This window comes from Leucopleurus acutus (assembly GCF_964270905.1).
Source record: "Leucopleurus acutus genome assembly, chromosome: 16".
NCBI lineage: Eukaryota > Metazoa > Chordata > Mammalia > Artiodactyla > Delphinidae > Leucopleurus > Leucopleurus acutus.
The window spans coordinates 17,506,287-17,522,541 of NC_139158.1; the positions used below are offsets into that span (position 1 = coordinate 17,506,287).

The 16,255-nt window shown below is 50.2% G+C and overlaps 1 protein-coding gene across 8 annotated transcripts in view; it reads right to left on the reverse strand.

The window, feature by feature from the left end:
* The window catches only part of IL4R (interleukin 4 receptor), a 42,053-nt gene that overhangs the window by 12,204 nt on the left and 13,594 nt on the right, over positions 1–16,255 (reverse strand). For 5 of the 8 annotated variants that reach the window (XM_082856712.1, XM_082856709.1, XM_082856714.1 and 2 more), the window contains exons 2-6: positions 10,590–10,677; positions 10,020–10,194; positions 8,149–8,300; positions 6,816–6,967; positions 1,672–1,828 (exon numbers count right to left, since the gene is read on the reverse strand). In XM_082856712.1, the coding sequence (XP_082712838.1) occupies positions 1,672–1,828; positions 6,816–6,967; positions 8,149–8,300; positions 10,020–10,194; positions 10,590–10,659 (706 nt within the window). In that variant the 5' untranslated portion in view covers positions 10,660–10,677. Of the gene's footprint in view, positions 1–1,671; positions 1,829–6,815; positions 6,968–8,148; positions 8,301–10,019; positions 10,195–10,589; positions 10,681–16,255 lie in introns of all 8 variants that reach the window. The other 3 variants (XM_082856715.1, XM_082856716.1, XM_082856711.1) reach the window with 2 other exon arrangements.

The window sequence follows — 16,255 nt, forward strand, 5'->3', positions numbered from 1 at the left end:
GTAACTGAGCGGCTGTATGAACCAGGAAGGTCCACTGGCAAGACTTCATTTTAGGGGAATTCCCTGGCAGCAGTCCAGTGATTAGGACTCTGCACTTCCACTGCAGGGGGCATGGGTTCGATCCCTGGTGCGGGAATTAAGATCCCACATGCTGCGCGGCCAAAAAAAATAAAATAAAGACTTCATTTTATGTAAGATAATTCAATACTCTTTTGCAAAAGTGTGATAAAGTCACAAAGAGTTGTTTGGAGGATGCAGTTACCAGGCGAGGGACTACATTTCCCAGAATCCCTTACAGCTATGTGTGGCCATGTGACCAGCTCCACCAATAGAGCTTGAGAGGAAGGGATGTGTGTCACTTCTGGGCTAAGACTTTTAAGAAGCAGGTGTGGTCTCCCCGCTCTCATTCCCTTTCTGCTGGCTGGATGCAGATGATGGCAGGTCCACAGAGCAGGGATTCTTAACTTGGGGTCCACAGACCTCCAACATGGTTGCCGTTAGGATTTAGGGGTCTGGGAACTTGGATGGGAAAGAAATGATATCTTTGTTTTCACTAACTTCTGAAACCTGGCATTTCCTCCCATTAGGAATAGAGGGAGCAAACCACAGTAATAGCAGCATTAGTTACTTAGCCCCCATCAGAAGTCACAGCTATTCTCAAATCACCTGACAGCTGCAGTAGCAGGAAATACCATTTATGTTCATCTACTTTGAAATTACAGTATTTATGACAACTACCACTAGATCCTGTTTTTAATGTGTTATTAAAGAAGCATGTATTCCTAGATAACAAGTATATTTTAAAATCTTTTTATAATCGCATTTCAATAAAATTAGGTTTCCCTTGAAGGCCTATGTATTTTATTTTATACGTTGAAAAATATTATACTGGCTTGTGGTTGCCAAGGGGGGAAGGTGGGGAGGAGGGATGAATTGGGAGGTTGGGACTGGCATATGCACACTACTATATATAAAATAGATAATCAACAAGGACCTACTGTACAGCACAGGGAACTCTATTCAATACTCTGTAATAACCTACATGGGAAAAGAATCTGAAAAAGAATAGATATATGAATATGTATGACTACATCACTCTGCTGGACACCTGAAACTAACACAACGTTGTGAATCAACTATACTCTAAAATAAAATTAAAAAAAATAAAAATATTATTCTGAGATGAGGTCCACAGGCTTCACCAGACTGCCAAAGGGGTCCATGATACAGAAAGGCTGAGAATCTCTGTCCTAGAGAATGACGGAGCCACAGGGAGGAAAACCACCTACCAATCAGCAAAGTTCGTGTTGAATTGTTATGTGAGCAGGAAACATATTTCTACAGTGTTAAGCCACAGAACTCGTAGGTTTGTTACCGTAACCTACCCTACCCTGACCAGTACACCACATCAGTTGGTAATTCCGTCACTGCAATTAGAGCATCCTGTGATATGGAAACCAGATGTTTGGCTTGGGGAAGTCTCTGGCCACAGAATGAAAGTGGGGAACAGAGATGCTAACTGCTGGGAATTCCCTGGTGGCCTCGTGGTTAGGATTCCGGGCTTTCATTGCCGTGGCCCAGGTTCAATCCCTGGTTCCGTGTTCAGGGAACTGAGATCCTGCAAGCCACGTGGCGCGGCCGACTGCTCAGGACTCCCATCAGGATACTCACAGTTCAGCCACTTGGCACTGGGGCTCCACTCACTCCAGGTGCTGTTGTAGCTCTGAGCCCAGGCCTTCACCTGGGCGCTGTAGGAAGCTCCAGACTTCAGGGTGCTGGCTGCAAAGCGGAGGGTGGGCCCCTTGTAGGTCACGTTATAAATTCTGAACTGGTAGAGGAAAGGGAGCCATTAGTGCACCGAGTCTGGGGGAGGGGAGTGCCCGCTCCCACCCGGGCTGCTGTCCTTAGCTGACCCCACAAGGTTTAAGAGCCACCAGCCTAGGTATTTGGTTATTCCTCCAATTTCAGGCCCTTGTTTGTCACTTCCACAACTGTGACCAGAATCGAGCAGGATGGGTCAGGGAATCAGCCCTTATCCTGACCCTCACTCCCACCCTGATCAGCCATTTGGACGTGACTGGGGCAAGTCGATGAACTTTTCTGAGTTTTAGTTTCCTCATCTGTATAATGAAGGTAAGAGTTCCTACTGCCACTTTCTGGCTGTGTGACCTTAGATAAGTAACATAATTTCTCTGGACCTTGATGTCTTCTTCTGCAACATGGCGATAATAAAAGTGCCTACCTCCCAGGGTTTCTGTGAGGATTAAGTGGGTTAACACAGGTAAGCACTTCGGACAGGGCCAGGCATGCGGGGAGCACGAGAGTGATCTTTCTGAGGCACAGACGGGGTCACTGTGTCCCTCTCTCTCCTTCAAGGGCTCTCTAGAGGCTCCGAAGTCAAGCCCAAACACAATGGCCCATCATCTCAGTCCCGCCCAACCTAGCCCCAACTGGGAAGGAAGGTTCAAGAACTGTTGTTAAGTGAAAAAGGTAACATGAAGATTAGTATGTGTTGTCTGTTGCCTTTCATGTTCAAAACATAGAGGGAGAAGGCATAGTGATGGTGGCAGACAGACTCATATGGCCCCATGACCCCACCTTGTATCACGCCCTTGTGTAATCCCCTCTCCTTGCCTAAAGGGGCAGGGGGACCTAAGACTTGTTCCTAACCAACAGAATATGGTGAAGGTGATGGATACATAGGGACTACGTGGATGTGATTCCATTATGCAAGGCTGTAACTCCAACTTGCTAGGAGACTCTCTCCCCCTTGCTGGCTTTGAAAAGGCCACAAGGGAAGGAACTGCGGACGGCCTCCCAACAAAGGTCAGCAAGAACCCGACGCTCTCAGTTCAAAGCCCACAAGAAACTGGATGCTGCCAACATCACAGGAGCTTGGAAGCAATCCCCTGGCCAACCCCTGTGTGTGCGGCCTTGTGAGACCCTAAGCAGAGGACCCAGCTGAGCCGTGCCCAGACTCCAGACCCCCAGAAACTCTGGGGCAATAAATATGTGCTGTTTAAAGCAGTTCTGTTTGCAGTAATATTATCATGTAATAATAAAAACTTCACGGTGATGAAGGAACACACACACATTTGCTCGTACAGGCATAGACTCTCTCTAGAAGGACACACATGCCCCCACACCCTCTGCCTGCTCTAGCCTGGCCTTCCCCTCCTGGCAAGAGACGGGGAGCAGTGGTCAACCTCTGGGAGAGGTACTGGAGATTGGGGTTAGGAGAGAAACATAGTTCCTTTCTAAGTCCTTCGGTAGCCTTTGAATTTTTTACTTCATGTGAATATTACTTTTATTTTTAAGACTTTAAAAAAGTAAAAAATGAAGTAAAGTTTGGGTTCAGGATGGATTCTGACAGCACGACAGTGGCCTGAATCCTCTGCCTGGGCTTCTCTCCCTGTGGAGGGTCCATCCCTTCGCAGCCCCCCCTCCAGTCCCCCACAGCCCCTTCCCAGCTCCTGGCAACACTACTCCTGCTGGCAGGTTGGAAGCACCTGGGGACAACGGTCTGGTGTAAAGGGAGCCGAGGGGAGGTGTGCACAGCAAGGAAGCAAAGTCCTAACAGCTTGCTGGAGAAACTGGAGGGCAGCTGCAACTTTCCAGGGAAGCTGGGGACAGGGTGGAAGTGACAGGAGGAGACCAGGGCAGGGACAGAAGGACACTCTTACTGCCGGTGTTCCTTTCTTTCTAAATCGCAGTAAACAGGAAGCAGCAGCTGGATCTCGTTCACTGAAGGAATCACACACCTTAGAGAGGAGTAGGGAATTGGGAAATGGTTTACTAAGAAACAAAAAAGAAATTGAGCTTCCAAGGAACTACTTGTGGTTGGTGTGTTTTTTAACAAAAAAGGCCAGGTGTTCGGGAGACCATTCTGAGAGAAAGATCCGGAAGAAGAGAACAGCACAGGTCCCTCAGTCCAAATCCTGGCTTCAAATCCCAGCTTGGCCATTTCCAGCTGTGGGACACTGGGCGAGTCATTCCACCTCTCCAAACCTCAGTGTCCTGGTCACTAAAATGGATAGACAAACACCTTCCCACCTGCAGGGCTTTCCCAGTCATTAGTGATAATGCACATTGAGCCTGGCACAGAGTAAGCACCCGCAACATTATCATGAACCTGGCATTCATGGCCCTCAGTAAGCTTGTGGCCTCATTTTCTGCCTTTTCACTGTACACACTCCCACAGACCCATAATCCTCAGAGATGCCATGAATTTTCATGCCTCCAAGCCTTGGCTCATGTAGTTCCCTCTGCCTGGCCTACCATTCCCTAGCTAGAGAACTCCTATACATCCTTCACTGCCCAAGCCAAAACTCTAACTCCATTATAGAACCTCATCCAGAAATCATCCAGGACAATGAGCATCTCCATTTCCCAAATTCCACAGCGAGTTTCTAATATTTTTAGAATTGATGCCACCAGTCTGAGCCACAGGTGGTGTCTGCAATACTGTAGCAAACACAGCTGGGCACCCACCCAGCATCTACACAATTGGGGTCAGGTACCGAAAGCTCAGGGCAGGTAAGCCTCTGTCTCCAGTTCCAGGGTTAATTATCATTGGTCTAAACCAATCACGGCTATTTCATTCCCTAGCCTGTGACTGGTTAGAGAGGAGCATGTGACTATCTCTGGCCAATGACTAATGAGGGGAATTCTTCAGGCCCGGTTCTGTCCCTGGAAAGGGAGAGACGGCGGAAGGGTGTCTCAGTAGATTCTGCCCCACCAGCAAGAGAAGCTGGACCTGGAATTCTGAGGCCTGAGGCAGCCCCGAGCACCTACATGACCATTAAGACATAGCCCAGGCACAGTTCTGTCCGCTGGCTGGAGTCTGGTGCTGGGGCCTGAACCCAGCTGTGTTTCAGCCAGCCCAGTCTCTGTTTCCTCTTCCGCAGAACCTCCTTTGGGGAGCCACCCCTCCTTCATTTTCAGCCCATCTGGTTTGGGTGAGGCTGACCTGACCTGCTCCAGAGGTGGGCATGTGACTCAGCCCTGGCCAGTGAGAACACTGCACCAGCACCCCGTCTCCTGCCCACAGCCTGCGACAGGTTCAGAGAGTGGCATGTGATCCCAGGCAGATAACTGATCATTGGCCCCAGGACTTTTACTGGGACTATCTGGAGAGAAGAACTTTTCCCACTGCGGTTTTAAGATGCAGGCCTGGAGCTGCTAGTAGACGTATTGGCAGCTACATGAGGGAAGAGCCTGCCTAAAAGTGAAGCCAACATAGAATAAAGCAGGACCAAAGGATGGAGATTCCTGGAACCTGGATCCAGCCATGATAAGCAAATAACTGATATTCCTTTGGGCCCTATAGGTTGTACCCTTCTCTCCCCTCCAGGCTATGCCCTGAACGAAGCCTGCACAGGCCCAGGAACGGGAAGGGGATTTACTGACAAAACTGACCCTGTGTCTTTCCTCAGCGTCTGTGCCAACCACCTCTTCTCGACTGCTCTGAGAGCCTGGCTGCCCCACTCCTGCTTCTACCCCACATCCTGGCCCAGTGCCAAGGAGGAAAACCACACCTGAGAGATATAAATCAACACCTGCCACGCCCCCGGCTTGGCCAGGAAGAGAAGAAGCAGGGACGGAAGCTGATGTGACAGCTCAAGATGTCAGGGGCCTGCTCCCCGGCAGCCGTAGCCAGGCCAGCCTGGGTCCCGGGACACGAGGGCGTGGCTCCCAGCAGACCCTCAACAGTAACAGGCCAGGGCGCGGGAGGGAGAGTCAGATGGGATTTCCAAGGCCTGTGGCACTCAGGAGAAAAGGAGGATGACGTTTATGACAGGGGAGCCTGTCTGTGTCATATATTGCCTGCTCTCCACAGCCCTATGGGATGGGTACTCTTGTTATCGCCACGTTACAGATGGGGAAACTGAGGCACAAGGAGGTTCAGCAAAAAACTCAAGATCATGCAGCAGGTGGCAGGGCAGGTACTGGAACCCAGCTCTGTAAGACTCTGAGGCCCCTGGTATTCACATGGCATCCCTGCAATGGGAATATTTGAGGGGAAAACATGGGTGGTTGCAAATGACCTCCACCCCCAGTTGCACCTAAAATAGTCAGGCCAAGCCACCCACTGTGTAGCCCCTGTGATTCTTTACTTCATCGTTTCCTACAAATCAGCTCTCCCTATTTTAAAAATGTCAATACATTCGTTTTTTTAAAAAGGAACATCATAAAATAAAATAACAGAATAGAATAAGATAAAATAAAATGGAACCTCACTGCCACTGCTATGACTGGAAAGCAAGTATGAAATGCCGTGAGCATCTCATAAAGGAAACGCAATCAAAACCACGTAACAGCATGAAATTTCGGCTGAACTTGTTTTCTGGGGGAAGGCTCTGAGCCTGCAGCCTCTTCTCTCTGTTAAAGAGAAGGATTAGTAAACCGATCAGCTCAGCTGAGATGCCTCCCCTGACAGTCAGGGTCGGGCAGGAGCGCGGGCGTGGAGTGACCGTCTCACCCTGGGATTCGCTCATTTAAGTGTGTTTGGAGGTATCACCTAAAATCCCAAGTGTCCCGCCCCCTGGGAAACAAATGTGGTCCAGAGTCCTTCTTTATAGATGAGGAACAGTGCCCGGAAATAAACTCCCCTGTCTGCACGCTGGGAATCAGGGGCCTGGAGCGGTGGAGGGCCTGGTCCTGGCATAGAGCCAGAGGAGAAGCTGGGGGTCCAGATCCCCAGGGTTTGCTGTCCAATCGCGGGTCACTTTCCCCATCTCCCACCCCAGAGCCTGAGTCTCGACCCGTCTGAGTCTCAAGAGGTCACAGAGAGACCCCACAGGGCGCCCACTCACATCCGTGGGGTCGTTCTCATTTGAGATGTTGATCAGGTAGGTGAGCTCGGAGTATAGGTGATTCTCAGGAGGGTACGGGTTGTTCCACGTCAGCAGCCACGTGCGGGAGATGTTGGCATGAACAGTGAGGTTTCTGGGCGCCAGGGGTTTCACTGCGGAGAAGTGGTGCCTGGTGAGGGGCTGGGCTGGGCGTCAGGAGGAGGCCCGGCCCGGCCTGCAGACCATTTAGATTTTCAGTCAACACCACCTCCGCAATATGTTGATGGGATACCACACAGATTTCGTCGTGGTGGAGAATTAAAACCCTGATACCGATTCTCACGTCGCTAAAATCCACTTTAGTGGTTGTTAACTACATTTCCACAGTGAGTGCAAAATGCATAAGCAAAGTAACCCAAACTTTGGCCTTTCTACCTTTATCCTTCACTCTATTGGCCATCTCCGTGCTCTGTATTATTATCTACCAAGTATTTTTCTTTATTTTGATTCATGTGTTTTAAAACTTAGTCTCTTTTAAAGCAATCACATCCATGAGATCACAGGTATATTATGAGCATTAAAATCAACACACACATGAAAACTCTTTCAATTCATGGATTCGTTCCTGGGTCAATTTAAATCACCCCCCCACACACCCTCCAACTCCGGGTATGAGTAAGCCCTTCCGGAATTGCTGATGGAGTGGTGACTACTGTGAGCTCTGTGAGAATACTGCCTCTGCTGTTGAGGAGCTGTGTGACCTGAGGGCAGGTTACTTGCCTTCTCTGAACTATGTACGGTGTTTTTCAATTGCAAAATAGGGATAATAACTGTCTTTTGGAAACTGAGGCTCAGAGAGGTAACATGACTTGCCCAAGATCATACAGCAATAAGTAGTGTTTTAAACTCCTGTCACTACACCCCGGCAAGCTCTTGGGGAATTCCTGCGGGAACTCTGGGTACCAGGATGAGGTCAGCCTCCCACGGTCTAGGCTGTCTGAAGAAGCAGCAGCTGAACAGTTGACAGAGGGCAGAAGGACAGTTCCCGGTTCAGTTTCTGATCTGCAGCAAACATGCCTTCCACCAAATATGCCTCATTCAGCACCCTGATCTGGGCACTTAAACACAGGGCGTTGAAATATCTGAACCGAAGGGGTCCTGACGTACTGCTGAGCCCAGCCCCATTTCAAAGATGGGAGGACTGAGGCCCAGAAAGGGGCAACAACCCCATCAGGGGTTGGAGGCTGCTTGAATGGCCCCCTCCCCCAAATGGAGGCTGCCTTCCGTGCCCTGGCGATGTGGGAACAACTGCAGCCCCGCCCTATGCTGCCCCGCCCTGCCCCGCCCTGCTCACCATGCTCACTGGGCTTGAAGGCGCTCTTCCACAGCAGCTGCTCCCCAGCCCACAGGTCCAGCTGGTAGGTGTCCACACTGACCACGTTATCCATATGCATATGGCACACGCACACCGCGCCAGCTCTGTTCTCGGGGACACACGTGTGGTTTCTGCAGACACAGATGTTGCATTAGGCTGGTCATGTGACCCACGGGCATCCCAGGATACACCTCAAGGAACCACAGGCCCTTCCAGCTTCCTGGTCACCCTGCCTCAAGGACCAGATCTGAGAACTTGGGAGCAGAGTGGCCAGGATGCAATGGGGACAGGGGCCTGGGACCGCCTCCCTGCTGGCCACAGCCCCTCACCACACCCACCATGGACTCTTATCCGCCCCTGACCCCAGCCTTGGACCCTGAAAGCCAGCAAAAGGGAAGAACCCACAGCATGAAAGAATTTGTAACAACATATGTGTCTGTTCCAGCACCCCTCTGGTAGCACAGTTTAGCCCAGTACAGCGGACTGTGGCTTGGCAGGCACATACCCTGTGCCCCACAGCCTAATCCTAATGTGTCACCCAAAACAGCCAACCCCGTGTCTCATGGACTAGGCCAGGGGTCAGCAAACGTCTTCTGTAATGGGCCAGATGGTAAATATTTGGGGCTTTGAGGGCTATACTCTTGCTGTTCCAACTACACAACTCTGCTGATACAGCACAAAAAAGCCCCAGCCATAGACAATACGTAAACAAATGGGCATGGCTGTGTGTCAATAAAACTTTATTTACAAAAACAGGTGGTAGGCCAGATGTGGCCCATGGGCCATAGTTTGCAGGTCCCTGGTCTAGGCCAATGTAGCACATACAGAAGCACAGCTGGTCCACCTTAGTATATCGTGGAATAACAGCTCTGTCAGTGTAGCCCACATCAGGTGTGCTGCATATCCCAATGTGCTCCACAACTGTGTGCCTTGTGTACTGGATCATGTCCTGGAGCACCACCTATACCAGTGGTCACCCCTGTGTACCATGGATTATCCCAGTGAACCACCTGGAAAAACATATCCCAAGTTCCATGGTCCACCAACCATGGCTGTGAACTCCACCGCTAACACTGTACCCCCAAACAATGGCCTAGCCCAGAGGTTCTCAAAGTGTGGTCTGGGATTCTACTGGGTCAAACTGGTTTCATAGTAATACTCTGACATTAGTTGCCATTTCCACTCTCCTTCTCTCACAAGTGTACAGTGGATTTTCCAGAGGGTACACGATGTGTGATGATGCCGTTGCTCCAACAGCCTGTTGAATGTGAACTTGTGGGCTGTTGTGATTTAAAATTTCTGTTTTAATTTCCAATAGGGGAAATATTGGTAGATGTGAGCTACCCAGACTAAAGCTTTGGGGGTCCTCACTAATTCTCTTCTTTCTCTCTTTCTTTCTTTGGTTGCACCGGGTCTTAGTTGCAGCATGCAGGATCTTTAGTTGCACCATGCGAACTCTTAGTTGCGGCATGTGGGATCTGGTTCCCTGACCAGGGATAGAACCTGGGCCCCCTGCACTGGGAGTATGGACTCTTAGCCACTGGACCACCTAGAAAGTCCCTTAATCCTTAAGCACACAAGAGAGTCCTGAGATGAAAAAGCTTGAGAACTGCTGGTCTAGTCCAGGATTCCACCACATCCACATGCCACGTGCCTTGGTGACACTGAGCTTGGAGCACCGTGACGCACTCGCTGTGTCTTACACACGCTGCACCCCAGGGCACCTCCCCTCTACCATGCCCAGTAAGCCCCCGTGAACCGCATTGAGCACACGCACTCCGGGGTACCAGGTGGGCCAGGCGAATTCCGAGGCAAACCCTCCCCAACTCCCGGATTCAGCCCAGGCTTACTCGAAGTAGAAGAATTTCAGCTGGTAGAAGAGGCGGAGCTCAGCTCTGCAGTTGGTGGGCCGGGCCATCTCCCACTCACAGGTGGAGATGTTGACGTAGTCGGAGAAGCAGGTGGGCCCCTGCACGACCCTCACGCTCCCTGGGGAGACACAGGAGACCTCTGAGCAGCTGGAGCCTGACGACCAAGAGGGATGGGTTGGAAACCAGCCCAAAGAGACCAAGGGGCCCATCACAAAACAACAAAACCACTGTCCGAGGCACGGTCCTCACAATGCAGGGGCCAGGAATGGGGCTCTGTGAGCTTCCCAGCTGGCACTGGGGTGATGCAGCTGAAGAAATACCCTTGGGTACAGGGTCCATCAGCGGAGACAGACCAAATGCACCTCTATAGTATGCAAATGCAACTACCTGCCCTTGGCCGAATTAAAGGAAAAATATGTCAGTCTAAGGGTAGCTATCCCACCATCACAGGCATCTATCCCACGGCGTGAGCCTGGTGCATAAACAATCAATACTGTAAAGGTTTGCTGAATGAAGGAAGGAATGAATGAATGAGAGATGGTGACTTACCACAGCCTGCCGCCCACACCAGGATCAGACAGCCCACCGAAAACGTGAGCCCAGAGTGAAGCCACCCCATTGGGAGATCCTACAGCGCCTGCTGGGAGCAAGTGAGCCCGTTAGCGCTGATTCATGATTCCCACGGCCCCCATCATGCCGAGCCCAGCTTTCAGAGCTCACCTCCAGATACAGCCCTCCCCCTACGCCGCATGCCCCCTCCACCCGGCCCCGCCTCCCTCTCCGCCAGGCCTGCACCTGCCCCCCTGCACACCTTTACTTCCTGCTGCTCTTCAAACATACCACGGATTCACTCTCACCCCCATGCCTCTCCTCTCCCTGTCCTCATTGATACTCTCTCAGTCTCTGTCTCTGTCTTCTCTCTCATTTGTTCATCTTATTCATCCATCTATTCATAATGAATAAATGGCCCCTTAATACTCCAGTGTTTATTAAGAAAAACAAGGACAGCTGCCGACATAGCTACAACACAACCATCCAAACCAGGAAATTAACACGGATGCATTACTGCCAGCTAATGCACAGACCCTGTTTCCCTTTTGCTAATTGCCACAGCAATGCTCTTTATAAGTCCAGGATCTGGTCCAGAATCATGCATTGCATCTGATGATCATGCCATCCCAGTGCCCAGGTCTTGGCGTCTAAATACTATTCTCGACTGACAGGAACCAGGGCTCCTCGGAGAAACAGCTGACTCCAGGAGCAGGGAAAGTACAAGAAAAGCCTGGAATTCTTCTTGTGCCAGAAAGTAAGGAAGTACTCCACGAATGATGGGGACCGCTTGAAAAGATATAGGAGCCAGCTAGGATGGATGCCCACTGGCCCAAACGGGCACAATTAGAACCTCACAATGAATATTATAGTAACCAGCTGTAACCCTTAGAGTTAAAATAGGGGTGCAGGAGTCTACGGCGATAAAGATGAGTAAGTGGGGGGAAGGGACAGCTCTATTTCACCACAGCAGGCTCCAAGTATCTCCCCACAAACTCACATGAATTAACTTTACATAATTCACATACAATACTTGATATATGTAATTGTATAGAACCTTATATACAGAAACCTGGCAGACACCACCTTAACCAAATGGTCAGTGTCGACATGGCCAGGAATGGGACAAACCAAGGTCATGAGCTTTCTGAAAACAATGCCCTTGGAAGAACACAGTATCACTTCCCTGGGGTCCCTGCCCCCAGTGTACAAATCACATGGAAACATCAGACAAGCCTACACTGAGGGGCAGTCTATGCAGGAAGCGGCCTAGACTCTTCCAAAAGTGCCCTGGGGGCAAAAGGCAAGGAGAATGGGAGATGTTCTCCTTTCAACTGTGTGTCTGTCATCCCGAGAGCCTGTGCTTGTCTTGTGCACGGCCAATCTCCTAGTACCTACGGCAATGCCTGGCACGCAGCACGTGCTCAGGCAAGTCTGTCGAATAAATTCACTTTGGACATGATGTGGGGCCGCTGATGGGCTCAGCACGGGGCTGGAAAGCTCTCCCTAGGGGGAGACTTGGTATCCACTCAAAGTCTCAACTGGTCTTCCTGGCAGAGCCACAGTGAAGACCAAGGAAGGAGGGGTGGGGGTGGGGTTTGGAAAACAGTGATGCTGGTTTCCTCTGCCAAGTCCCAGCAACCTTCCTTCTTGTGAGTTCACAGACATCCACAGCATCCTGTGGCAGAGATGTCAAAGGGGTCACTCTAGCCCCAATTTCGAAGAAAGAGAAACAGAGAGGTCAAGACGCGTGTCCAAGGTCACACAGCAGAAAGGCTACCGTGGTAAAGTGCTTTAAAAAGGTGTGGGGGAGTGAAGCAACCCCCCCAGGGTAGATTAAATCATGACATCTACAGCGGTCAGGGTGTTATCTTTGATCTGTTTTGGAAGGCACATCCAGACGTATGCATGTGCACACACACACCCACACACGCACACTGACTGGTTTCACAGGGATGGCAGGTGCTGCATCTCAGGAGAAACCGCGGCACAGATGTGGTGGCGACAAGGCCTCTCTGAACATCACAGGGAACGAAGGACGAAGGTGCAGAGAAGCAAAGGAATTAAAAAGAATAATTACCAAATGATCAGGGTGTAAGACACATGGCAAAAGGAAATAATTTCAAGTCCACACCCTGACATGTAGGGGTTGAGGGGGGGTCTTGGGGTCACCTGCCCAGCCCAAGTGGCAACCTGAACAGGGGTGCCTGCCGAGATCCCATCTCTGACGTGTTGCCATCCAGTTTCTGCTTGTACTCTTTCCATGGATGGGGTGGTCACCCCTAGGTCATTTTTGAGCAGAGCCTGACTATTGGAAACAGTTCACTTATGCTGAACCAAGCATTTGTGTAGACAAAGTCCTGCTTATTAAGTACTCACATGTGCTTGACCTTTTGCCATGTGCACTAGAGTTATTACCTTATTGATTCTGCCCAAGAACCCTGCAAGATGGGTTGTTATTTCTACTTTCTTCCTAAGGGAACCGAGGCCAGAGAGATCAAATAACTTGCCCATCGGGTCCCACAGCTGGCGAGAGGGCAGGGCCAGAGTCAGAATCCAGGTCTGCTGGCTTCTGAGACCAAGGTACCTTTCAATATACCAACTCCAGTTTCTCCTAGAACCACAGACTGAACCCAACAAGATGGAATGAAATGGGCCAGGAAGAGTTGGTCAACCTGTTTCCTTCTAAACATTTTACATCGATTAATTCAATAATCAAAACAGCTCTTCTAGGGCTTCCCTGGTGGCGCAGTGGTTGAGAGTCCGCCTGCCAGTGCAGGGGATACGGGTTCGTGCCCCGGTCCGGGAAGATCCCACATGCCGCGGAGCGGCTGGGCCCGTGAGCTATGGCCGCTGAGTCTGCGCATCTGGAGCCTGTGCTCCACAACGGGAGAGGCCACAACAGTGAGAGGCCCACGTACCTCAAAAACAAAAACAAAAAAACCCCCAGCCAGCTCTTCTAGCATACAATATTTACCAAAATATTTAAACATGCCAAGTTTCTTTCTAAACATTTTACATACAATAATTCAATATTTAAAACAGCCCTCTTCAGTAAGTACTAGTATTTTTTCCCATTTTTAGAGGAGGAAATCAAGGCTCAGGAAAGTTAAGTGACTTGTCTGAGGTTACAGAGAGGTGATAGTCCTGGGGGGCAGTCGGGCTCCAGAGCCTTGGCTCTTAACCACTATCTGTGTTTAGACCCCAGAGTTCTCTATGTTTTGGAGGTCCCTGACCCATCTGAACCTCTGATGCAAACTCCAAGCTCTGTTTCCAGAAAAGTGCACACATTCAATTTTGCATTCCGTCTTAGCGGTTCAGACACAACGGCTCCTTGAGCTTACTGAAGCCCAAGTAAGGACTCCAGGTCAAAGCCCCACCCGCCCCCCAGGCAATGAGCGGTTTTTGAGGGTCTTTGAATAGGGTCGTGGCAAGGTTTTTCCAAGACCCAGTCTGGGGCTGGGGAGAACGCTGAAACGAGGGGGAGCCGGCAGGGTGGGGGGCAGTTAGCAGTTGCTACAAACGCGAGTCTCTTCTCCATGATGAAACCAGAGTCATTTTCAAATTGGAAACCAGGCCATGATCTGTCTGTTCACTTCACTGGCCTCTGGCCTCTGGTGAAAGATGTCTTCACCCCGGGGTCGGGGTGGGGGTGGGGGGGAGCACAGAGCCCCAGGGGTCCACAGCCCATCCAAGAGCAGCATCTCTGAGTCAGAATCAAATCCAAGCCCCGGAATGAAAGCAGCCAATCGAAAAGGCTACATGCCGCTTGATTCCCTTTATGTAACATTCTTGAGATGATCAGACTATGGAAGTGGTGAATAGATTCGTGGTTGCCCGCACGGGTGGGGGGGGCAGCAGGGAGGGAGGGAGGCACGGCTATAAAAGGGCAACACAGGGATCCTTGCGATGATAGGACTGTTCTGTATCTCACTGCAGTGGTGGAGACAAAAACTGTACACGTGATACAGTTAAATTAATAAGAAGCAAGCTAACAAAACGAATAAAAATAACATGTGCGTGCGTGTGCAAACACGCAAACACACACGCAAACGAGTACCAGTAAAACGGAGGCAATCTGAGGAAGATCGGTGGTTTCTATCAATGTCGATACCTTGGCTGTGATACCGAACTATAGTTTTGTAAGATGTTACCCTTGGGGGAAACAGAGTAGAGGGGATCTCTCTGTATTATTTCTTACAACTGCGTGGATTAATCCTTACAACAATTACCATAAAATAAGAAGTTTAAGAAAATGCAAAAAAAAAAACCAACCCAAACCACCCAAGCCCCTCTGATGATCTGGCCCCCGGAGACCCCACTACCATCCCCTCCTATTCCCTCCCTCGTGCTCCCTCCCCCACGAGCCTTCTGTCCCACTGGCCTTCTGACACACCCCTGTCCCTTTCCTCCCTCGCACCCTTTACACCCGGAAACACCATCCAGCGAGGGCACCCTCTGTTACTTCTCATCAAGGCACCCGGTTTATTTCTGTCATACACTTATCACCATCTCTCATCATATCTCTGAGGTTATATAGGTGAATGTTTATTTTATTTCAGTAGGTAGATGGCAAAGATAGAAAGATTTGACTGCAGAAATGTTTTGAACTTCCCCAGATCAAAACACACCGTAAAGAAAAAAAGCAAGCAAGCAAAAGATTAGCAGAAAGTGGCAATCTACGTTACAGAAAGTGAAGGGCCTTAACATATAAAGTGGTCTTACAAATCAGCATGACAAACATTCCTTTAAGTGAAATAGCCATGGTCATTGCTTTGTCCCCTGTGCCTAAACAGTGCCTGACATGTACACAGTATGTGCTCATGAAACATCTATTAAATCAATGATTGGTTAAAATTCAACAACAATGAATACAATAATCTGTTTTTAAACATGGAGTACGTACCAAGCCTTTGCCCCTAATAACTGTCATTCATGTACAGTACTTATTACGTGCCAGGCGTGGTTCTAAGTGCTTATAATATATTAAGCAATTTAGTTCTCACAACTTTATGAAGTAGATGCCATTAAAGTCCCCATTTTAGGGCTTGCCTGGTGGCACAGTGGTTAAGAATCCGCCTGCCAATGCAGGGGACACGGGTTCCGAGCCCCTGGCCCGGGAAGATCACACATGCTGCGGAGCAACTCGGCCCGTGCGCCACAACTACTGAGCCTGCGCTCTAGAGCCCGTGCTCCACAACAAGAGAAGCCACCGCAACGGTAAGGCCGCGCACCGCAACGAAGAGTAGCCCCCACTCACCGCAACTAGAGAAAGCCTGCGCGCAGCAACGAAGACCCAACGCAGCCAAAAATAAAAAAATAATTAAAAAAAAAAAAATCCGGGCTCCCCTGGTGGCGCAGTGGTTGAGAGTCCGCCTGCCGATGCAGGGGACACGGGTTTGTGCCCCGGCCCGGGAAGACCCCACATGCCGCGGAGCGGCTGGGCCCGTGAGCCGTGGCCGCTGAGCCTGCGCGTCCGGAGTCTGTGCTCCGCAACGGGAGAGGCCGCAACAGTGAGAGGCCCGCGTACCGCAAAAAAAAAAAAAAAAAAAAAAAAAAAAATCCTTATTTTAATGATGAGGAGATGAAGGCACGGAGAGGCCAGAGCACTCGTTTGTGGTCACAGAGCCAGGATTTGAACCCAGGCAATCTCACTCTAGAATCCA